This window comes from Coregonus lavaretus (genome assembly GCF_964263955.1).
Source record: "Coregonus lavaretus genome assembly, chromosome: 25".
Taxonomy (NCBI): Eukaryota; Metazoa; Chordata; class Actinopteri; order Salmoniformes; family Salmonidae; genus Coregonus; species Coregonus lavaretus.
In genome coordinates this window covers 814,037-839,149 of record NC_140012.1, presented here as the reverse complement: position 1 = coordinate 839,149, position 25,113 = coordinate 814,037, and the positions used below count along the sequence as shown (strand labels likewise).

Genomic DNA, 25,113 nt, shown 5'->3' with positions numbered 1-25,113 from the left:
CTCTTGCACGTCTATCATTCCAGTGTTAATACTAATTGTAATTATTTTGCACTATGGCTTATTTATTGCCTTACCTCCATAACGTGCTAAATTTGCACACACTGTATATATATTTTCTGTGGTATTTTTGACTTTATGTTTTGTTTTACCCAATATGTAACTCTGTGTTGTTGTTTTTATTGCACTGCTTTGCTTTATCTAGGCCAGGTCGCAGTTGTAAATGAGAACTTGTTCTCAACTGGCTTACCTGGTTAAATAAAGGTTAAATAAAAAAAATATTTAAAAAATTGCCTTGAACTATAATTTAGATCTCTCAGCTGATTACCAAATCAGTGGTGGGGTGGCTGGGTGGGGTGGCTGCTTTGTTGTTTGAACTGCAGATTGTCCCTTCAAAAATGCTAAAATGCACCTTTTAATTTTTTTACACCCTTCATCTCAAAAAGGGATAAGCCAAAGGAAACCCCAGCTTCACCGATTGGAAATGGGCGGAACCCATCAGTCTCAAAGGTATCATTTCTTCTGTGTTGTTGAGATGCTGTAGAGAAAAACCCACTTGTTTCAATTGGCCAAATTCCTGATGCCCTACTCTATACTGATGGGAAGTTCGGCTCTTTTTACTGACTCAATCTTTTGAAATCTTTCGACTCATTTCGTTCATTTGCTTCATTAATGCCCAGAGCACGTCGGACCCCCTACCGGCGAACGATGAACTAAAAACTCGAAAGAATCATGATTCTACAAGCCTCTCGTTCACGATAGGGGGCTTATTGGAGCTGTCATTTGTGACTGAGACTTATAAGTGTGCTTCAAACAATGTACATTTGTGATTGCTAGGCATGCAAATAAGATAATTTCTTGATACCTATGAATCGAGGTCTAGTTGCGGCCGCAACCGGACTATGGGCACGATTCAATCCGTAGAGCTGAAGACCTGCGCTACAGTGCAATAGAAATTTCAAGGCAGTGTTCGGAGACTGCATTGACGGTAAATGCTGCATATGTTGGCTCAATCGGAAATTACCATTACATTTCAATCACGCTACAGCGCAGCTCTTCAGCGATACGGATTGAATCAAGCCCTAGATTGTGAATGACTCTTGGCGGAATGCAATTGCTTGACTGCTGTGATGAAGATTAGCACAATATCGTTTGCAAACTGCAGCAGCCCCCCCCCCCCCCAAAATGATTCGTTCTCGAGTTGAAGTTTGTTGAGCAGAGGCAAGCTGTGTATGTTTTGGTTCTACAAAGCTATTTCCATCGATAACATTCAATAATCAATTAATTGCATTCATTCTTGCACCATGCGATCAATTATTAGTTCTGAACATGTGTTTTTCTTCTCTATGCTGTTTCCATGTGCGCACTTATGATACAGTTGGTGGTCAGAGCACATCTCCGGAGCCACTGAGCCAGAAGGGAGCGTATTAATCCTGCTGTAAATAATCGTTCACTAACTGCACATCACTACTACTCTGTGACTCAAGTTAATTACACAAACTGAGGGCGAGAATAGAGCACTACTTACTTAGTGAGGCTGTTAAAGGAATATTAATGGAGCCAATACGAGTTAATGTATTTCAATGTTTTATTTTGTATGATCTTACTTTCTGTATTTATTTTGGATCCCCATTAGCTGCTGCCAAGGCAGCAAATACTCTTCCTGGGGTCCAGCAACATAAGACAGTTACATACAGTTTAAAATACTACATGACATTACATTTCATAATACCTTACCCAACACATTCAGTGTGTTCCCTCAGGCCACCACTCCACCACCACAGATTTACAATACAACATCCATGTGCACGTGTGTGTAGAGTGCTTGTCTTATCATGTGTATGTGTGTCTCTTCACAGTCCCCGCTGTTCCATAAGGTGTATTTTTATCTGTTTTTTTTTATTGGATTCTACTGCTTGCATCAGTTACCTGATGTGGAATAGAGTTCCATGTAGCCATGGATCTATGTAGTACTGTGCACCTCCCATAGTCTGTTCTTGACTTGGGGATTGTGAAGAGACCTTTGGTGGTATGTTTTGTGGAGTATGCATGGGTGTCCGAGCTGTGTGCTAGTAGTTTATACAGACACCTCAGTGAATTCAGCATGTCAACACTACTTACAAAAACATGTAGTGATGAAGTCAATCTCTCCTCCACTTTGAGCAATGAGAGATTTACATGCATATTATTAATGTTAGCTCTCAGTGTACATTTAAGGGCCAGCCGTGATGCCCTGTTCTGAGACTATTGTAATTTTCAGAGGTCCGCCTTTGTGGCACATGACCACACAACTGAACAGTAGTCCAGGTGTGACAAAACTAGAGGCTGTAGGACCTGCCTTGTTGATAGTGTTGTTAAAAAGGCAGAGTAGCGCTTTATTATGGACAGACTTATCCCCATCGTAGCTACTGTTGTATCAATATGTTTTGACCATGACAGTTTACAATCCAGGTTTACTCCAAGCAGTTTAGTCACCTCAACTTGCTCAATTTTCACATTATTTATTACAAGATGTAGTTGAGGTCTAGGGTTAAGTGAATGATTTGTCCCAAAAACAATATATATTTAGGACTAACTTATGTCTTGCCACCCATTCTAAAACTAACTGCAGCTCTTTGTTAAGTGTTGCAGTGATTTCACTCGCTGTAGTAGCTGACGTGTATAGTGTTGAGTCATCAGCACACATAGACACACTGGCTTTACTGAAGAAAATAAATAAGGGGCCTAGACAGCTGCCCTGGGGAATTCCTGATTCTACCTGGATGATGTTGGAGAGGCTTCCATTAAAGAACACCCTCTGTGTTGTATCTGGTCAAACATTATTTTACCCCAAAGTTTAAGTGTTGGTAACAGGGTGATTGGTTGGCTACTTGAGCCAGTAAAAGGGGCTTTACTATTCTTGGGTAGCGGAATTACTTTTGTTTCCCTCCAGGCCTGATGGCACACACTTTCTACTTTCTAGTAGGCTTAAATTGAAGATATGGCAAATAGGAGTGGCAATATCGACCGCTATTATCCTCAGTAATTTTCCATCGAAGTTGTCAGACCCCGGTGGCTTATCATTGTTGATAGACAACGGTATTTTTTCACTTCTTCCACATTAACCTTACGGAATTCAAAATTACAATGCATGTCTTTCATAATTGTATCCGTTATACTTGGATGTGTAGTGTAAGCGTTTATTGTTTGCTAATATTGCCAACTGCTTTAAGGATTTTTTTATTGGCAAGATCAGTGGGTTTTGTGATGAATGAGCCATATGATTCAATGAATGATGGAGCTGAGTTTGCCTTTTTGCCCTGCATTTCATTTATTTTTGTTTCATAGTGTACACTACCAGTCAAAAGTTTTAGAACACCTACTCATTCAAGGGTTTTTCTTTATTTTTACTATTTTCTACATTGTAGAATAATACTGAAGACATCAAAACTATGAAATAACACATGGAATCATGTAGTAACCAAAAAAGTGTTAAACAAATCAAAATATATTTGACATTCTTCAAATAGCCACCCTTTGCCTTGATGACAGCTTTGCACACTCTTGGCATTCTCTCAACCAGCTTCACCTGGAATGCTTTTCCAACAGTCTTGAAGGAGTTCCCACATATTCTGAGCACTTGTTGGCTGCTTTTCCTTCACTCTGCGGTCCGACTCATCCCAAACATCTCAAGTTGGTTGAGTTCGGGGGATTGTGGAGGCCAGGTCATCTGATGCAGCTCTCCATCTTGGTAAAATAGCCCTTATACACCCTGGAGGTGTGTTGGGTCATTGTCCTGTTGAAAAACAAATGGTAGCCCAAACCAGATGGGATGGCGTATCGCTGCAGAATGCTGTGGTAGCCATGCTGGTTAAGTGTGCCTTGAATTCTAAATAAATCAGTGTCACCAGCAATGCACCCCCACATCATAACACCACCTCCTCCATGCTTTATGGTGGGAAATACACATGTGGCGGTCCTCATGAGAGCCAGTTTCATCATAGCGCTTGATGGTTTTTGCGACTGCACTTGAAGAAACTTTCAAAGCTCTTATACAATATATTACGCCCAGCCTTTGGAACTTCATTTTCCTAGATATGGCTACTATGTTGTGATCACTACATCCGATGGATTTGGATACAGCTTTAACCTTTTCACACGTAACAACAAACGGGTGTGATCATTGTACAGTGGTCCTTGCAGCGTACGCTCAAACCGGTGTGATTAGAACGATTTAGAACATCCAGTTTCGATTGACGCAACAGTCAGCATTTGAGCTAGCCACACTTTTTCACAGAAACATTTTGCACAAACAGTCCTTACACAGTAATGTCCTGAATGTGACTAGTTCATTTTTTGGATGCAATGTTCAGACATTCACAGATGTAGCGACAGCATACACAGTCATCCAAACCGGAAAATGTAGGCTACATTAGTCCTAGTGCTAACTGAGGAAAGATTGACGTAACACAAGCGGTCATATTTAGAGAACTCTCGGCTGTCAGAAACCACAATATGAATGAGCTAATAGCAATTGCTATTTAGAATTCATCACATCAAGGGTGAGCTCACCATTGATCGAAATAATTGAGTAAACTCTTTCTAGAAATGGAAAGTAATCCGACGATGGGTAGTTTGTGCGCGCCACCATGTTTGATTTTTCGCATCAACCAAAGCTAATAAAAGGAGACAAGATGAGTTTGGTCTGTTTGCAGTATGCATGTTGAAGGGGGTGTGTCGTGTATGGTCATTCACTTCCCTTCATTCCCTTCCGGAAGTTTACCCTTCACCTCATAACTTCTTTGGTCTGACAGACGTTGACGTGACACCCAGAATGCGTTGTATAATGTCAACAAACATGGCGCCACACATAGCTGGCAAATAGCTTAGCATTAGCTCATTATAATCAGAACCTTCAAAAAAGTATTTTACACACATCATAGGTTTCCTTTACAATCTATGCAATAATCGGAATGCATTATTTGTCACCAGAACTTGAAAACGTGAATATAACTAAATACATTATGCTCCATACGTACAAAACATACACACATACAAACTGTATTCTACAGTAGAAACGACAACACGATATACAGAAAATAAGGCACTTACTTTGATAGGAACGCACACATGTCCAAAGTTATTATTTGTAAGGAAAAATACAAGGAAGGCAATGCGAGCGCCAGCCAGAAAATTTGCCAATTCGTGCAAGACTGCGCAAATGTCTGCATACTTGATCTGCGGAAACATTGGTGAAGACGTGCTTGGGCTCTCCTCGAAGAGAGAAGTTTGTCCGGCTCAGTAAAGCCTCAAACATAAATTGTCCACAACACTGAAAAGGGCTACTTCTATATGAATTAATGAGGAGGTGGAACACACCTCAATTCAAACTGTTGTTAGAAAATAAAACTTGTTAGAAAACAATTTGAAATTGACAAGTTGAAACAGCCTATAGATAATTAGCAGGCAGCACATGTTAACTGTCCTGTTGCGTAACAGTCACATTTTGGAACAGTGCGGCCATTCTGACATCACGTGCATAAAATAAATCACGCTGGGGCGATTGTTAGAGATATTTGGAACTGATGTGTGAAAAGGTTAAAGCAAATTTCTGCAGCATTAGTAAAAATGTGATCAATACATGTTGATGATTTCATTCCTGTGCTGTTTGTAACTACCTTGGTAGGTTGACTGATAACCTGAACCAGGTTGCAGGCACTAGTTACAGTTGGAATTTTTCTCTTGAGTGGGCAGCCTGATGAAAGCCAGTCAATATTTGAATCACCCAGAAAATATACCCCTCTGTTGATATCATATACATTATCAAGCATTTCACATGTTATCCATATACTGACTGTTAGCACTTGGTAGCTTCCCACCAGAATGGGCTTGACGTGAGGCAGATGAACCTGTAGCCATATTACTTCAACAGTATTTAACATGAGATCCTCTCTCAGCTTTGCAGGAATGTGGTTCTGAATATGAACGGTAACAACTCCGCCTTTTGTAATTTCTGTCTTTTCTTAGATGTTATAACCATGTATTGCTACCACTGTATCATCAAAGGTATTATCTATGTGAGTTTCAGAGATTGTCAGAATATGAATGTCATCTGTTACTAGCAAATTATTGATTTCATGAACATTGTTTCTTAAGCTACATATGTTCACGTGGGCTATTTTTAGCACTTTTCTGGGATTCTTGATTGTTTTAATTGCTTTACTGGGAAGCTTGGCAGAAGTAGACATGTGCATGTTCTTTATGTTCGTGCAGGGTGAGCTGCACACAGTGGACTTCCTACTAGAGCACACCGCCTCAGTGCTAACTGTATAACTCTGCTTCATAGGCACATGATTACTGCATACAATAGATGTGGGATCAGCAGAGGCATTCGGTGCAGTAAGAGGGACATAAATTAGGTTACTTACATTGTCTCTTCCAACGCCCCTAGGATAATGTACATTTGCTGAAGCATTATGACAACTCAGTTACACAATAGTTTGGATTAACGGAGCTTGGCTTGGGTCATTGATAAGTCATTGTCTCAACACAGCCTTATAATGCTGTGAAAGGATCCAGGATCCCAAATGATTTTGTTGGATCCCATCCTCCTTATAATACAAGCTTTGTTTCCAGAAGTTATCAAAATTGTCAATAAATGTTACACTCACAGAGCTGCAATAGTCTCCTAGCCAGTTATGGAGGGCTAAAAGTCTGCTGAACAGTTCGATGCCACGATTTATGGAGCCATTTTTTTAAAACTTCAAAGTGAAGAATCTCCATTTCAGTTTAGATAATTTTTTTGTCCTGTGTGTTTTGTAAATCAAGCAAATATACACGTGAACAAAGTTGTATTTCTAGTTATTTTAAAAGAACTAGTGAATCGTGCAAGGGTGACCATATATTTGACCAGCAACTGTATGGAATTTATTAGAACACTCGTGACACTAGAGACTTGCAACCAGTCAACTGAGAAGAACACTATATTATGAGATCTGTAATACAGTGACCTGGCGTTGCAGGTGAACAACAGCGATGTGACTTGCCCCCAGCGAGTGTACCTGCGGCACCTCCGTAAGAATGACATCACCAAAGGAATGAAAGTTCAGGTTTGTGCTCTGGCCAGCGCCTTTAATGTCCTTTTGAGGTCATGTTTAGGTCCGGGAAAAAGTCTGACCTAAAGTGTCACCATTGATTGAATTCAAGAGGCAAAAGTAAGGACTGATCTTATTTTTGACGCATGTTTAGAAAATATGCTATGGGAATGTCTGATGTTAGAACAATCCACAGGTGTACAAACTAATCCAACATACCTCAATGTTCCACCCACACAATGATGATAGTCCTGTAGGTACATAGGCCAACATTTGTAGTATGTTGAGTATCTCATTGTGTTTGTGTATTCAGATGAAGTCTTGTCTCTTCCTGGTTGTCTGTGCCTTAAGGTGTCTGTGGTGGAGTTGCGTAGCCCTGGTAGGTTCTTCATTCACGTCCAAAGCCCAGAGCTGGTTGAGGCTCTGAGAGCCATTACTGTGGAACTGCAGAAGACTAACGGCGGCTCGCTAGGGACAGACTACAAGCCCATCACCGGAGAGGTCTGCGCCGTCAAATACTCCTTGGATCAGGTGAGGAATAAGCAAAAAATGCAGTCATAAAAATACTTCTTAGTATGGATTTTTAAAGGCTCTATCTAATCCTTTGCTTATCTCCCACTCTAGAAATGGTACAGAGGTGTTGTCCAGTCTGTAGCTGCAGATGATAAATATGCAAACGTTCTCTACATTGACTTCGGAAACGAAGAAGACGTGACACTGGATCGGATCAAGCCCCTCGCTGCCAGCATTGAACCCATTCCACCATGTGTGAGTTCATCGTGAAAATTATTTTAGAAGTTGCGTTCTCCTGGCATCCGCCAAACCCAGATTTGTCTGTCTGACTGTCAGATGGATAAGCGTGATTCATCACTCCAGGGAACGCGTTTCCACTGCTCCAGAGTCCAATGGTGGCGAGCTTTACACAACTCCAGCCGACGCTTGGCATTACGCATGGTGATCATAGGCTTGTGTGCGGCTGCTCGGCCATTGAAACCCATTTCATGAAGCGCCCGACGAACAGTTCTTGTGCTGTCGTTGCTTCCAGAGGCAGTTTGGAACTCTGTAGTGAGTGTTGCAACCGAGGACAGACGATTTTTACTAGCTACAGTGGGGAGAACAAGTATTTGATACACTGCCGATTTTGCAGGTTTTCCTACTTACAAAGCATGTAGAGGGTCTGTATTTTTTTATCATAGGTACACTCCAACTGTGAGAGACGGAATCTAAAACAAAAATCCAGAAAATCACTTTGTATGATTTTTAAGTAATTCATTTGCAGTTTATTGCATGACATAAGTATTTGATACATCAGAAAAGCAGAACTTAATATTTGGTACAGAAACCTTTGTTTGCAATTACAGAGATCATACGTTTCCTGTAGGTCTTGACCAGGTTTGCACACACTGCAGCAGGGATTTTGGCCCACTCCTCCATACAGACCTTCTCCAGATCCTTAAGGTTTCGGGGCTGTCGCTGGGCAATACGGACTTTCAGCTCCCTCCAAAGATTTTCTATTGGGTTCAGGTCTGGAGACTGGCTAGGCCACTCCAGGACCTTGAGATGCTTCTTACGGAGCCACTCCTTAGTTGCCCTGGCTGTGTGTTTCGGGTCGTTGTCATGCTGGAAGACACAGCCACGACCCATCTTCAATGCTCTTACTGAGGGAAGGAGGTTGTTGGCCAAGATCTCGCGATACATGGCCCCATCCATCCTCCCCTCAATACGGTGCAGTCGTCCTGTCCCCTTTGCAGAAAAGCATCCCCAAAGAATGTTTCCACCTCCATGCTTCACGGTTGGGATGGTGTTCTTGGGGTTGTACTCATCCTTCTTCTTCCTCCAAACACGGCGAGTGGAGTTTAGACCAAAAAGCTCTATTTTTGTCTCATCAGACCACATGACCTTCTCCCATTCCTCCTCTGGATCATCCAGATGGTCATTGGCAAACTTCAGACGGGCCTGGACATGCGCTGGCTTGAGCAGGGGGACCTTGCGTGCGCTGCAGGATTTTAATCCATGACGGCGTAGTGTGTTACTAATGGTTTTCTTTGAGACTGTGGTCCCAGCTCTCTTCAGGTCATTGACCAGGTCCTGCCGTTTAGTTCTGGGCTGATCCCTCACCTTCCTCACGATCATTGATGCCCCACGAGGTGAGATCTTGCATGGAGCCCCAGACTGAGGGTGATTGACCGTCATCTTGAACTTCTTCCATTTTCTAATAATTGCGCCAACAGTTGTTGCCTTCTCACCAAGCTGCTTGCCTATTGTCCTGTAGCCCATCCCAGCCTTTTTAATTTTTATTTATTTAACCTTTATTTAACCAGGAAGGGCTCATTGAGATTTAAAATCTCTTTTTCAAGAGCGTCCTGGCCAAGATAGGCAGCACCAAGTCATTACAAAAAATTACAGACAGACAACATGAAAAACTACAAGTAATCTAGTAAAAACCATTCATGAATTCACAGGAGTATAACAATATCAAAAACAGCAAATTAAAAACATTGACAGGTCAGGGAATCAGCCTCAAAATCCTTCATCAGAGATTTAAAAACACCAATCGGGACAAGTTCTTCCAGTTTAAAATTATTTTGTAAGGTGTTCCAAGACGATGGCGCAGAGTACATAAAAGACCTTTTACCAAATTCAGTTCGGACATTTGGAACAGTTAGCAGGATAAAGTCCAGTGAACGAAGAGAGTACCCACCACATTTCTGAACAATAAAAATGCCCAAATAAAAAGGTAGTAAACCCAAAATGGCTTTGTAAATAAAAGTATACCAGTGACTGAGCCTACGAGTGACTAGAGAAGGCCAGCCAACCCTGGTATACAAAGTACAGTGGTGCGTAAGGGTTTTACAGTTTAAAATAAATCTCAAAGTACCATGATAAAGAGTGTCAATTGATCTCAAACACTGAGCGGAAGCATTCATATATAAAATATCCCCATAGTCTAGTAAAGGCATAAATGTAGCTGATACTAGCCTCCTTCTGGCTTCAAAAGAAAAACAGGCCTTATTCCTAAAATAAAATCCCAATTTCAGCTTCAATTTTTTTGTAAGTTGTTGAATATGCAATTTAAAAGAGAGGCCGTCATCAATTAGAATTCCAAGATATTTATATGAGGTTACAACCTCAATCTCCTTGCCCTGACAGGTAGTAACAGGTGAAAGGTTCAGAGGTCTATTTCTTGCATTGTGCAGGTTTACAATTTTATCCCTGATGTCCTTACACAGCTCTCTGGTCTTGGCCATTGTGGAGAGGTTGGAGTCTGTTTGATTGAGTGTGTGGACAGGTGTCTTTTATACAGGTAACGAGTTCAAACAGGTGCAGTTAATACAGGTAATGAGTGGAGAACAGGAGGGCTTCTTTAATAAAAACTAATAGGTCTGTGAGAGCCGGATTTCTTACTGGTTGGTAGTTGATCAAATACTTACAGTGGGGAAAAAAAGTATTTAGTCAGCCACCAATTGTGCAAGTTCTCCCACTTAAAAAGATGAGAGAGGCCTGTAATTTTCATCATAGGTACACGTCAACTATGACAGACAAATTGAGAAAAGAAAATCCAGAAAATCACATTGTAGGATTTTTAATGAATTTATTTGCAAATTATGGTGGAAAATAAGTATTTGGTCACCTACAAACAAGCAAGATTTCTGGCTCTCACAGACCTGTAACTTCTTCTTTAAGAGGCTCCTCTGTCCTCCACTCGTTACCTGTATTAATGGCACCTGTTTGAACTTGTTATCAGTATAAAAGACACCTGTCCACAACCTCAAACAGTCACACTCCAAACTCCACTATGGCCAAGACCAAAGAGCTGTCAAAGGACACCAGAAACAAAATTGTAGACCTGCACCAGGCTGGGAAGACTGAATCTGCAATAGGTAAGCAGCTTGGTTTGAAGAAATCAACTGTGGGAGCAATTATTAGGAAATGGAAGACATCCAAGACCACTGATAATCTCCCTCGATCTGGGGCTCCACGCAAGATCTCACCCCGTGGGGTCAAAATGATCACAAGAACGGTGAGCAAAAATCCCAGAACCACACGGGGGGGACCTAGTGAATGACCTGCAGAGAGCTGGGACCAAAGTAACAAAGCCTACCATCAGTAACACACTACGCCGCCAGGGACTCAAATCCTGCAGTGCCAGACGTGTCCCCCTGCTTAAGCCAGTACATGTCCAGGCCCGTCTGAAGTTTGCTAGAGTGCATTTGGATGATCCAGAAGAGGATTGGGAGAATGTCATATGGTCAGATGAAACCAAAATATAACTTTTTGGTAAAAACTCAACTGGTCGTGTTTGGAGGACAAAGAATGCTGAGTTGCATCCAAAGAACACCATACCTACTGTAAAGCATGGGGGTGGAAACATCATGCTTTGGGGCTGTTTTTCTGCAAAGGGACCAGGACGACTGATCCGTGTAAAGGAAAGAATGAATGGGGCCATGTATCGTGAGATTTTGAGTGAAAACCTCCTTCCATCAGCAAGGGCATTGAAGATGAAACGTGGCTGGGTCTTTCAGCATGACAATGATCCCAAACACACCGCCCGGGCAACGAAGGAGTGGCTTCGTAAGAAGCATTTCAAGGTCCTGGAGTGGCCTAGCCAGTCTCCAGATCTCAACCCCATAGAAAATCTTTGGAGGGAGTTGAAAGTCCGTGTTGCCCAGCGACAGCCCCAAAACATCACTGCTCTAGAGGAGATCTGCATGGAGGAATGGGCCAAAATACCAGCAACAGTGTGTGAAAACCTTGTGAGGACTTACAGAAAACGTTTGACCTGTGTCATTGCCAACAAAGGGTATATAACAAAGTATTGAGAAACTTTTGTTATTGACCAAATACTTATTTTCCACCATAATTTGCAAATAAATTCATTAAAAATCCTACAATGTGATTTTCTGGAGAAAAAAATTCTCATTTTGTCTGTCATAGTTGATGTGTACCTATGATGAAAATTACAGGCCTCTCTCATCTTTTTAAGTGGGAGAACTTGCACAATTGGTGGCTGACTAAATACTTTTTTCCCCCACTGTATGTCATGCAATAAAATGCAAATTAATTACTTAAAAATCATACAATGTGATTTTCTGGATTATTGTTTTAGATTCCGTCTCTCACAGTTGAAGTGTACCTATGATAACCTCTACATGCTTTGTAAGTAGGAAAACCTGCAAAATCGGCAGTGTATCAAATACTTGTTCTCCCCACTGTATGTGTTGCAACCGAGGACAGACGATTTTTACTAGCTATGCGCTTCAGCATTCGGATTTCCCAATCTGTGAGCTTGTATGGCCTACCACTTCACGGCTGAGCCGTTGTTACTCCTAGACATTTCCACTTCACAATATCAGCACTTAGAGTTGACGGGGGAAGCAGGACAGAAATTTGACGAACTGACTTGTTGGAAAGGTGGCATCCTATGACGGTGCCACTTTGAAAGTCACTGAGCTCTTCAGTAAGGCCATTCTACTGCCAATGTTTGTCTATGGAGATTGCATTGCTGTGTGCTCGATTTTATACACCTGTCAGCAACGGGTGTGGCTGAAATAGCCGAATCCACTAATTTGAAGGGGTGTCCACATACTTTATTATATATAGTGTATGGAGGTTAAATTTTGTGCACGGAAGTTAATTTTCTTTCTCCATATTCACCTCAGTTTCCCAGGAGTAACATTCAAGGCCCAAATATTTACTGCCCTATTTTATTTCAAATGCATATTTATTCTTGATGAATAGTACTTGTTCACGTTTATTTACCACAACCTTTTTCTTGCAGGCTATGGAGTGCAGCGTCGCCGGTATAACACCGGTGACTGACAGCTGGATGGGGGAGTGTTGCATCGCTGTGAGACAGCTGGTGGCTGGAAAGAGCCTGACACTCACTGTGGTGGACACACAGGAGAATAACCGCACCTACGCAGTGGACATCCTACTGACTCCTATCGGTACTGTATCACAGGAAGGCAATGATCAGTTGGCTACAGTGAATAATAGTAGGTGAAAGAATTAATCACCACATTTAATTTGCCATAATAAGCGTAAGCATGATTGGGGTTAGGAACCTTGAGCATCTTTTTGCGCTCTCCTATTAGAGTACAGCTCTCAGTATACATCGTGCTGTAAAGTAATTTGTCCTTCTGTGAAATGTCGCTTTGAACTACACTACCGTTCAAAAGTTTAGGGTCACTTAGACATTTCCTTTGTTTTCCATGAAAACATACATGAAATTAGTTTGAATAGGAAATGTAGCAAAATGAATAGGAAATGTAGTCATTTACAAGGTTAGAAATAATGATTTTTAATATAAGTAATAGTGTCCTTCAAACTTTGCTTTCGTCAAAGAATCCTCCATTTGAAGCAATTACAGCTTTGCAGACCTTAGGCATTCTAGTTGTCAATTTGTTGAGGTAATCTGAAGAGATTTCACCCCATGCTTACTGAAGCACCTCCCACAAGTTGGATTGGCTTGATGGACACTTCTTACGTACCATACGGTCAAGCTGCTCCCACAACAGCTCAATATGGTTAAGATCCGGTGACTGTGCTGGCCACTCCATTATAGACAGAATACCAACTGACTGCTTCTTCCCTAAATAGTTATTGCATAGTTTGGAGATGTGCTTTGGGTCATTGTCCTGTTGTAGGAGGAAATTGGCTCCAATCAAGCTCTGTCCACAGGGCATGGCATTGCAAAATGGAGTGATAGCCTTCCTTCTTCAAGATCCCTTTTACCCTGTACATATCTCCCACTTTACCACCACCAAAGCACCCCCAGACCATCACATTGCCTCCACCATGCTTGACAGTTGGCATCAAGCACTCCTCCAGCATCTTTTCAGTTGGTCTGCGTCTCACAAATGTTCTTCTTTGTGATCCGAACACCTCAAACTTCAATTCGTCTTTCCATAACACTTTCTTCCTCTGTCCAGTGTCTGTGTTCTTTTGCCCATCTTAAACTTTTCTTTTTATTGGCCGGTCTGATATATGGCTTTTTCTTTGCAACTCTGCCTAGAAGATGAGCATCCCGGAGTCGCCTCATCACTGTTGACATTGAGACTGGTGTTTTGCGGGTACTATTTAATGAAGCTGCCAGTTGAGGACCTGTGAGGCGTCTGTTTCTCAAACTGTCCTCTTGCTCAGTTGTGCACCGGGGCCTCCCACGCCTCTTTCTATTCTGGTTTGCACCAGTTTGCGCTGTGCTGTGAAGGGAGTAGTACACAGCGTTGTACGAGATCTTCAGTTTCTTGGCAGTTTCTCGCATGGAAAGTCCTTCATTTCTCAGAACAAGAATAGACTGACAATTTTCAGAAGAAAGTTATTTGTTTCTGGCCATTTTGAGCCTGTAATCGAACCCACAATTGTTGATGCTCCGGATACTCAACTAGTCTCAAGAAGGCCAGTTTCATTGCTTCTTTAATCAGCACAACAGTTTTCAGCTGTGCTAACATTATTGCAAAAGGGTTTTCTAATGATCAATTAGCCTTTTTAAAATGATCAACTTGGATTAGCAAACACAACGTGCCATTGGAACACAGGACTGATGGTTGCTGATAATGGGCCTCTACGCTTATGTAGATATTCCATTAAAAATCAGCCATTTCCAGCTACAATAGCCATTTACAACATTAACAATGTCTACACTGTATTTCTGATCAATTTGATGTTATTTGAATGGACAAAAAAATTGCTTTTCTTTCGAAAACAAGGGCGTTTCTAAGTGATCTCAATCTTTTGAACGGTAGTGTATATAGATGTCTTTGCATGAATCTTTGCATCTTTATTTTTTTGTTATGTTTGTGTCACTGAAACCTTAACTAACTTTAACACCATAACATAGTAAACCATACTCCATAGCCTTCATTGTCCTCTTTTTAAAATAAATGTCCTTTGTATGACTATTGAAGTGCTTTTCACGATGTCTGTCTTCATGTCTGCCATGTAAACACCATATCTTTCTCTGACAGGCAAACAGCTGAGCACCTTCCTCATTGACCAAGGTTACGCTGTGAGGGAGGTAGTCAATAAGAAGCTCACAGAACAGGACATTGGTGAGCACTGTCAATTTTATTTTGTGTCACCATTTTGCAACACTTGTTTTTCAAAGTTCCATAATAATAATTGGATTCTGGTACATTCTGATTCAAATTCCAGCTGAAATGTGTTGTCTTATACTACAAGGTAAAGGTTTACTCCAGTTTGTTCTAATATCCAGTAGTTGGTCCCGCTCTGCTCCCCTCTGCTCCAGACTCCCTGGTGAGTGCCTCCCTGGAAAACTTCCGCCGCCAGTCGGGGGGTAAGAACGAGAACATGGAGGCACAGCCACCTGACCCTCTGACCCAGGGACTGGGAGACACCTTCGCTGCCATGGTGACGCACCTGCAGTCGCCTTATGACATCATCTGTCAGAAACTGGACAACGCCAGTGAGTACAACCTATTGACAACCCATCAATACTCTTTTGATACATTTCTTTATTTGTATTTATTAAGGATCCCCATTAGCTGCTACCAAGGCAGCAGCTACTCTTCCTGGGGTCCAGCAACATTAAGGCAGTTATATACAATTTAAAATATTACATGACATTACATTTCATAACACTTTTCACAACACATTAAGTGTGTGCCCTCAGGCCACTACTATACTATCACATGTCTACAATACAAAATCCATGTGTACGTATGGGTAGAGTGCATGTCTTATAATTTGTGTGTGTCTCTTCACAGTCCCTGCTGTTCCATAAGGTGTAATTTGATCTCTATTTTTAAAAAATCTGATTCTACTGCTTGCATCAGTAACCTGATGTGGAATAGTGTTTCATGTAGCCATGGCTCTATGTAGTACTGTGCGCCACCCATAGTCTGTTCTTGACTTAGGGATTGTGAAGATACCTTTGGTGGCATGTCTTGTGGTGTATGCATGGGTGTCCAAGCTGTGTGCTAGTAGTTTAAACAGACACCTCTGTGCATTCAGCATGTCAACACTTCTTACAAAAACAAGTAGTGAGCCATGACTACACAATGGCGCCGGAGGGGATGGCTGCTGTTTTACGGGCTCCTAACCAACTGTGCTTATTTTGTACATAATGTTGCTGCTACCGTCTCTTATGACCGAAAAATAGTTTCTGGACATCAAACAGCGATTACTCACATCGAACTAGATGAAGATTTTTTCGTTAATGAGTCCGACACGAAGGATATACTGCTTCCCCGAGAACAGGCGACATGGATAATATAGAGCTGGCTGGGTTTTCCATGCATCGGCAGGAAAGAGCAGCTATGTCTGGTAAGACGTGGTGGGGGTGGGTGTCTATTTGTCAATAACAGCTGGTGCGTGATGTCTAATATTAAAGAAGTCTCGTAGAGTACCTCATGATAAGCTGTAGACCACACTATCTACCAAGAGTTTTCATCCACATTATTCATAGCGGTCTATTTACCACCACAAACAGATGCTGGTACTAAGACCGCACTCAACGAGCTGAATAAAGCCATAAGCAAACAAGAAAATGCTAATCCAGAAGCGGCGCTCCTAGTGGCTGGGGACTTTAATGCAGGCAAACTTAAATCCGTTTTACCTAATTCTACCAGCATGTCACGTGCAAACCAGAGTGAAAAAAACTCTAGACCACCTTTACTCCACACACAGAGACTCATACAAAGCTCTCCCTCGCCCTCTATTTGGCAAATCTGACCATAATTCTATCCTTCTGATTCCTGCTTACAAGCAAAAACTGAAGCTGGAAGTACCAGTGATTCGCTCAATACGGAAGTGGTCAGATGTTTTGCTAGCACAGACTGGATTATGTTCCGGGATTCATCCTATGGCATTGAGGAGTATATCACCTCAGTCACCTGCTTCATCAATAAATGCATCGACGACGTCGTGCCCACAGTGACCGTACGTACATATCCCAACCAGAAGCCATGGATTACAGGCAACATCCGCACCGAGCTAAAGGCTAGAGCTGCCTCTTTCATGGAGCGGGACACTAATCCGGACTCTTATAAGAAATACCGCTATGCCCTCAGACGAACCATCAAACCGGCAAAGCGTCAATACATGACTAAGATTGAATCCTACTACACCGGCTCTGATGTTCGTCAGATGTGGCAGGGCTTGTAAACTATTACGGACTACAAAGGGAAACCCAGCCGCGAGCTGCCCAGTGACGCGAGCCTACCAGACGAGCTAAATGCCTTTTTATGCTCGCTTGGAGGCAAGCAACGCATGCTTGAGAGCGCCAGCTGTTCCAGACGACTGTGATCACGCTCTCCGTAGCCGATGGGAGCAAGAACTTTAAACAGTGCAACATTCACAAAATTATGTCAGCCGGTGATTGTCAAGTAAATATCTGTCAGTCTCTCGGTAATTGACCGTTAATTAACATAAACACATTTATCATCTCCTGGCTTCCACACACAGCCTACAAGTCATTTTAAAAAGTCTAATAGATCCATGTAATATAGCCTACTCCTTCACAATAAATCCATTATTTATTTTAGACCAGTCTAAAGAAGCATGATATGAAGAAAAGGTCTATTTCAGAAGAAAATAATAGCATACTCCGAGTTGTCCTTATGTTAGGTCCTGATGTGGCTATGCCAAATGGCTGTGGGCTACACTAGTTCATTTAGCAGACAAGCTTTGCTTGTTATTCCTTGGCATTATTTTATAGTATGAAGAATACAATTGAACAAAGCTGAATAAAATATAAATATGCGCACATGCTGCTATTCTGTGTTGTGGTTAACAATGAAATAGGTACTCCTATATGCTTAATTTAGTTATTAATGTAACTTCAGTTGCTCTACATGTTGGGCTATATGTTTTGATTTTTAATATATTGTAAGGCTGCATGATGAGACTAATGATGATTTGAAAAAAGTCGCTTGGAAGGCATGAGCTCTGCTTTGTTTTTTTGCGCAGGCTGTACACACTCCAATAGTCTCTCATTCACAATTTGACAAACTCGAATTTCACGGCGGCATCCCTTTTGTGGCCGTAATGCACCCTAAAACAATCCATGCCTTTTGCGGCCCGGAGTGCTGCGGTGTGCCCTTCTCCCTGAGTGTGCTGCACAATCCGAAGCGTCTCTCACTCACATGGCTCTCCATCACGTGATCAGGTCTTTCTCACAGGCTACAAGTGAAGACTGACACATCGGGGACGCAACTGCGCGCATCCTTATCCAATTCCGAGGTGCATATTGAAGATATTGGAAGAACTGTCCACATTTACTTTCCGTCAGCCAACAAGTAGGTCTAACAAACAGCAAAAGCACTAGCTTATGTCAATCTACTATCCCCCATACTACAAAAGTCTGACCTATACTGTGCGAGAAATAAATATTCCGAACATAGTCTGGGACAGTTGTGTGATGTGATAGATCCCAAATGACCAAATTAATACAACCGCTAGCATCAAAAAACTTTTTTATGCAATGTGGCTGACGCAACAGATTAGAACGTTTAGCTTAAAATGTTGATAAACTATTAGGCTATTTCTTCACATTATAAGCGCAGCAATGTGCACATGGCAGTAGGCTATAACTCACGCCCTGCTTATGTATGCCAGTTAGGCTCTACACCCCTTGTAAAGCAGATTAATGTGCTTAATTTTAAGAAGTTATTTGGCCACTTTAGTTGTGATACAAACCTTATTAAAACATATAGGCCTATGGGCTATGCTACATGAGGTGTGCGACTATGATTCGAAAAAGTCGCAAAAAAAAGGCATTGTTCCTTATGCTGGCCATCATTCACAAGTGATAATATTTACTTCACAAGTGATAGGCTAATATTGTCACCCTCAGCCTATTCTTGATTTAAACTTGTCTTTAAATATACTAAATAATATTTGTGTGAAATTCATTTTGATTTAGAATGGACCATTATCATGCACTCGTATCGAAACGGGGGCAGTGGGAAAAAATATATCATATACACTACCGTTCAAAAGCTTGCTTTTCCCCGTGGGTTATTTTCATGCCAGCCAGGTAGGCTATACTCTTGTTGTAAAGAGAAGCAATGTGCTTAATATTAGGAAAGTTGAGAAATAAATATAGTAGGCCTAGCCTATAGAAAGCTGATGGGATCCTCTTTTTATTAGCGGCCATCACTGAAATGTTGCGCAACATGAGCTCATGGGCTCTCATGAAGTGTTTGATTAGATTTTCAATTACATTTGCCTTGATGTCAGAGTGATTTAGAGGGACAATAGATTGCTGAGTACCAGGCAGTTAGCAAGTTTGGTAGGCTACTAATAACCAGCAGCAGCATCAGAGCTTGGAGAATCCTAATTACCATGACTAAACGGTCATGTGGTATTTGACTGCCTTCATGACTCGTGACCGGAAATACGGTCACCGCAACAGCCCTAGCTGAGGGGCCAGACGGATTACTAGGACGTGTACTCCGAGCATGCGCGGACCAGCTGGCAAATGTCTTCATTGCCATTATCAACCTCTCCCTGACCGAGTCTGTGATACCTACATGTTTGAAGCAGACCACCATAGTAGTCCCTGTGCCGTAGAAAGCTAAGGTAACCTGCCTAAATGGCTACCGCCCCGTAGCACTCATGTCGGTAGCCATGAAGTGCTTTGAAAGGCTGTTAATGGCTCACATCAACACCATCATCTCAGAAAGCCTAGACCCACTCCAATTTGCATACCTCCCCAACAGATCCACAGATAACGCGAACTCCATCGCACTCCACACTGCACTTTCCCACCTGGACAACAGGAACACCTATGTGAGAATGCTATTCATTAACTACAGCTCAGCATTCAACACCATAGTGCCCAGAAAGCTCATCACTAAGCTAATGACCCTGGGACTAAACACCTCCCTCTGCAACTGGATCTGAACTTCCTGACGGGCCGCCCCCAGGTGGTAAGGGTAGGTAACACATCTGCCACGCTGATCCTCAACACTGGGGCCCCTCAGGGGTGCGTGCTTAGTTCCCTCCTGTACTCCCTGTTCACCCATGACTGCATGGCCAGGCACGACTCCAACACCATAATTAAGTTTGCTGACGACTCAACAGTGGTAGGCCTGATCACCGACAATGATGAGACAGCCTATAGGGAGGAGGTCAGAGACCTGGCAGTGTGGTGCCAGGATAACAACCTCTCCCTCAATGTGAGCAAGACAATGGAGCTGATCGTGGACTACAGGAAAAGGCGGGCCGAACAGGCCCCCATTAACATCGACGGGGCTGTAGTGGAGCGGGTCGAGAGTTTCAAGTTCGTTGGTGTTGCATCACAGCCTGGTATGGCAACTGCTCAGCATCCGACCGTAAGGTGCTACATTGGGGCCAAGCTTCCTGCCAAACAGGACCTATATATTAGGCGGTGTCAGAAGAAGGCCCCAAAAATTGTCAGACTCCAGTCACCCAAGTCCTAGACTGTTCTCTCTGCTACTGCACGGCAAGCGGTACCGGAGCGCCAAGTCTAGGTCCAAAAGGCTCCTTAACAGCTTCTAACCCCAAGCCATAAGACTGCTGAACAATTAATGAAATGGCCACCCAGACTATTTACATTGACCCACCCCCCCCCCATTTTTACACTGCTGCAACTCGCTGGTTTATTATGTATGCATAGTCACTTTACCACTACCTACATGTACAAATTACCTCGACTAACCTGTACCCCCGCACATTGACTCGGTACTGGCACCACCTGTATATAGCCTTGTTATTGTTATTTTATTGTGTTACTTTTTATTTTATCTTTTACTTTAGTTTATTTAGTAAATCTTTTTTAACTCTATTTCTTGAACTGCATTTGTTGGTTAAGGGCTTGTAAGTAAGCATTTCACGGCAAGGTCTACACCAGTTGTATTCGGTGCATGTGACAAATACAATTTGATTTGAGAGATTTACATGCGTATTATTGTTAGCTCTTCATGTACATTTAAAGGCCAGCCGTGCTGCCCTGTTCTGAGGCAATTTTAATTTTCCGAGGTCCCTCTTTGCGCCACCTGACCACACGACTGAATAGTAGTCCAGGTGTGACAAAACTAGAGCCGGTAGGACCTGCCTTGTTGATAGTGTTGTTAAAAAGGCAGAGCAGCGCTTTTATTATGGCCAGACTTCTCCCCATCTTATCTACTGTTGTATCAACATGTTTTGACCATGACAGTTTACAATCCAGGTTACTCCAAGCAGTTTAGTCACCTCAACTTGCTCAATTTCCACACCATTTATTACAAGTTTTAGTCGAGGTCTAGGGTTTTGTGAATGACTATTTTTTTTATATTTAGGACTAACTTATTCCTTGCCACCCATTCTGAAACTAACTGCATCTCTTTAAGTGTTGCATTGATTTCACTCGCTGTAGTAGCTGAACTGTACAGTGTTGAGTCATCTGCATACACAGCCACACTGGCTTTACCTTACGCATGTCATTGGAAAAAAAGCCTAGACAGCTGCCCTGTGCAATTCCTGATTCTACCTTGATTATGTTGAAGAGGTTTCCATTAAAGAACACCCTCTGTGTTCTGTTATACAGGTAACTTTATCCACAATATAGCAGGGGGTGTAAAGCCATAACACAAGTTTCTACGTCAGCGGACTATGATTAATAATGTCAAAAGCCGCACTGAAGTCTAACAAAACAGCTCCCACAATCTTTTTATCATCAATTTCTCTCAGCCAATCATCAGTCATTTGTGCAAGTGCTGTGCTTGTTGAATGTCCTTCCCTATATGCTTGCTGAAAGTCTGTTGTCAGTTTGACCCGATACAATGCTATTTTACTGTAAACAATCACAATTTCTCCTAAAGTTTACTAGGGTAACAGGCTGATTTTGTCAGCTATTTGAACCAGTAATGGGGGCTTTACTATTGTTGGGTAGCGAAATTACTTTTGCTTCCCTCCAGGCCTGAGGGCACACACTTTATAGTAGGCTTAGATTGAAGGATTGGCAATAACGTCCACATTATCCTCAGTAATTTTCCATCCAAGTTGTCAGACGCCGGTGGCTTTTCATTGTTGATAGACAACAATCATTTTTCACCTCTTCCACACTCACTTTACGGAATTAAAAATTACAATGCTTGTCTTTTCAATATTTGATCAGTTATACTTGGATATATATTGTCTGCGTTTGTTGCTGGCATGCCTAAGTTTGCTGATCTTAACAATGAAAAAATCATTAAAGTAATTGGCAAAATCAGTGGGATTTGTTATGAGTGAGCCATCTGATTTAATGAATGATGGAGCTAAGTTTGCCTTGTTGCCCAACATTTCATTTAAGGTGCTCCAAAGCTATCATTCTTTATATAATTTATATTTTTCATAGTGTAGTTTCTTTGTCTTTTTTATTCAATTTAGTCACATGATTTCTCAATTTGCAGTATGTTTTCGGTTGTGCAGCCAGACTTATTTGCCATTCCTTTTGCCTCATCCCGCTCAACCATACAATTTTTAAATTCCTCATCAATCCACTGGGATTTAACAGTTTTAACTGGAATAAGCATTTTCATAAATGTGTCAAGTGCAGCGTCTGCTTTCTCCTCATTATACACCATAGACCAACAAATATTCTTTACATCAACAACATAGCAATCACTACAAAACGTATTGTATGACCTCTTATACACTATATTAGGCCCAGCCTTTGGAACTTTAGTTTTCCTAAATATGGCTACTATATTGTGATCACTACATCCAATGGGTTTCGATACTGCTTTAAAGCACATTTCTGCAATATTAGTAAAGATGTGAACAATACATGTTGATGATTTCATTCCTGTGCTGTTTGTAACTACCCTGGTAGGTTGACTGATAACCTGAACCAGGTTGCTGTCACTGGTTACAGTTTGAATATTTTTCTTGAGTGGGCAGCTTGACGAAAGCGAGTCAATATTTAAATCACCCAGAAAATATACCTTTCTGTTGATATCACATACATTATCAAGCATTTCTCACGTCATCCAGATACTGAATGTTAGCACTTGGTGGTCTATAGCAGCTTCCCACAAGAATGGGCTTTTGGTGAGGCAGATGACCCTGTATCCATATTACTTCAACAGCATTTAACATGAGATCCTCTCTCAGCTTTACAGGAATGTGGTTCTGAATATAGACAGCAACACCACCTTTGTCATTTCTGATGTTATAACCATTTGTTTCTGCCACTGTATCATCAAAGGTATTATCTAAGTGAGTTTCAGAGATTGTCAGAATATGAATGTCATCTGTTACTAGCAAATTATTGATTTCATGAACCTTGTTTCTTAAGCTACATATGTTAACGTAGGCTATTTTTAGCACTTTTCTGGGATGCTTGATTGTTTTCATTGCTTTACTGGGAAGCTTAGCAGAAGTAGGAATGCTCATGTTATTTATGTTCGTGTAGGGTGAGCTGCACACAGTGGACTTCCTAGTAGGGCACACTGCCTCAGTGCTAACAGTAAAACTCTTGTTCATAGGGACATGATTCCTGCATACAATAGGATCAGCAGAGGCATTCAGGGCAGTTAGAGGGACATTCATTAGGTTACCTACATTGTGTCTACCAACTTCAATGGGATAATGGACATTTGCGGAAGCATTATGTCAACTCAGCAACACAATGGTAGGGATTAATTTATCTGGGCTTGGGTCATTGATAAGTCATTGTCTCAGCGCAGCCTTATATTGCTGTGAAAGGATCCAGGAACCCAAATGATTTGGGTGGATCCCATCATCCTTATAAAACGAGCTTTGTTTCCAGAAGATATCAAAATTGTCAATAAATGTTACACCCACAGAGCTGAAATAGTAATGTAGCCAGTTATGGAGGGCTAACAGTCTGCTGAAACGTTCAATGCCACGATTTAGGACCAGATATGAGAATTTCCTTCATCAATATCCTGTGTAAGTGTACTTGCCTCAGTGAAAAGGTTAAAAATACTGAACAAAAATATAAACACAATATGTAACAATTTCATTGGTTTTACTGAGTTACAGTTCATATGAGGAAATCAGTCAATTGAATTAAATGTATTAGGTCCTAATCTATGGATTTCACATGACTGGGAAAACACAACATGGGCTTCATAATGGGCCTCATGATCTCATCACAGTATCTTTGTGCATTAACATTACCATAGATGAAATGCAGTTGTGTTTTTTGTCAGTAGCTTATGCCTGCCAATATCATAACCCCACTGCCATCATGGGGCACTCTGTTCACAATGTTGACATCAGTAAACTGCTTGCTCACATGACGCCATACACAAGGTCTGTGGTTGTGTTGATGGTTGGACGTACTGCCAAATTCTCCAAGACGACTTTGGAGGCGGCTTATGGTAGAGGCATGAACGTTAAATTCTCTGGCAACAGCTCTGGTGGACATTCCTGCAGTTAACATGCCAATTGCACGCTTCCTCAAAACTTGAGACATCTGTGGCATTGTGATGTGACAAAACTGCACATTTTAGTGGCCTTTTATTGTCCCCAGCACAAGATGCACCTGTGTAATGGTCAAGCTTTTTGTGCTTATGGAACATTTCTGGGATCTTTTATTTCTGGTCATAAAACATGGGACCAACACTTTACATGTTGCTTTTATATTTTTGTTCCGTGTGTGTGTATACTAAATAAACCTTATTTGGCACACTTGCTGTTTATTGGTAGGTGATTTTCTCAACAATGCAGCACTCCTTGGTCAACGTTAACATCCCATATCTCTTGTACAGAGGGTAGTGAGTGTCTGTGCTTTTGTGTAGGTTGGGCTGTTGTCTCTAGACCAGTGGCGGTCGATGCCGTTTTTAAGATGAGGGAGGACGCTAATAATTTTTATGAGCATGGCTTTATTTCTATTACAGTATATTGGATGACTATAATTCACATTCCATTCACCCAGCTCAATGTAACATCGATAGGTTTAGGTTACTACATGATACTCACATTTTCCCTATACCCATCATGAGGTTGCTACAACCTAGCCTATGAATAAAAGTTTGCAACGTAGGTGCACATGTTTGAGAGAAGCATTTGAGTTATCAAGGTGACCGACAGTGACACATTCAATACCGCCTTGCACACACTTGCC

General features: G+C 41.7%; 1 protein-coding gene across 1 annotated transcript in view; it reads left to right on the top strand.

The window, feature by feature from the left end:
• Positions 1–25,113, top strand: part of tdrd1 (tudor domain containing 1) — a gene marked incomplete at both ends in the record, with an annotated part of 123,204 nt that overhangs the window by 11,217 nt on the left and 86,874 nt on the right. The window contains 7 exons of the mRNA XM_084141431.1: positions 444–507; positions 6,999–7,085; positions 7,422–7,601; positions 7,695–7,838; positions 12,850–13,066; positions 15,038–15,121; positions 15,319–15,495. Of these exons, the coding sequence (XP_083997557.1) occupies positions 444–507; positions 6,999–7,085; positions 7,422–7,601; positions 7,695–7,838; positions 12,850–13,066; positions 15,038–15,121; positions 15,319–15,495 (953 nt within the window). The remainder of the gene's footprint in view (positions 1–443; positions 508–6,998; positions 7,086–7,421; positions 7,602–7,694; positions 7,839–12,849; positions 13,067–15,037; positions 15,122–15,318; positions 15,496–25,113) is intronic.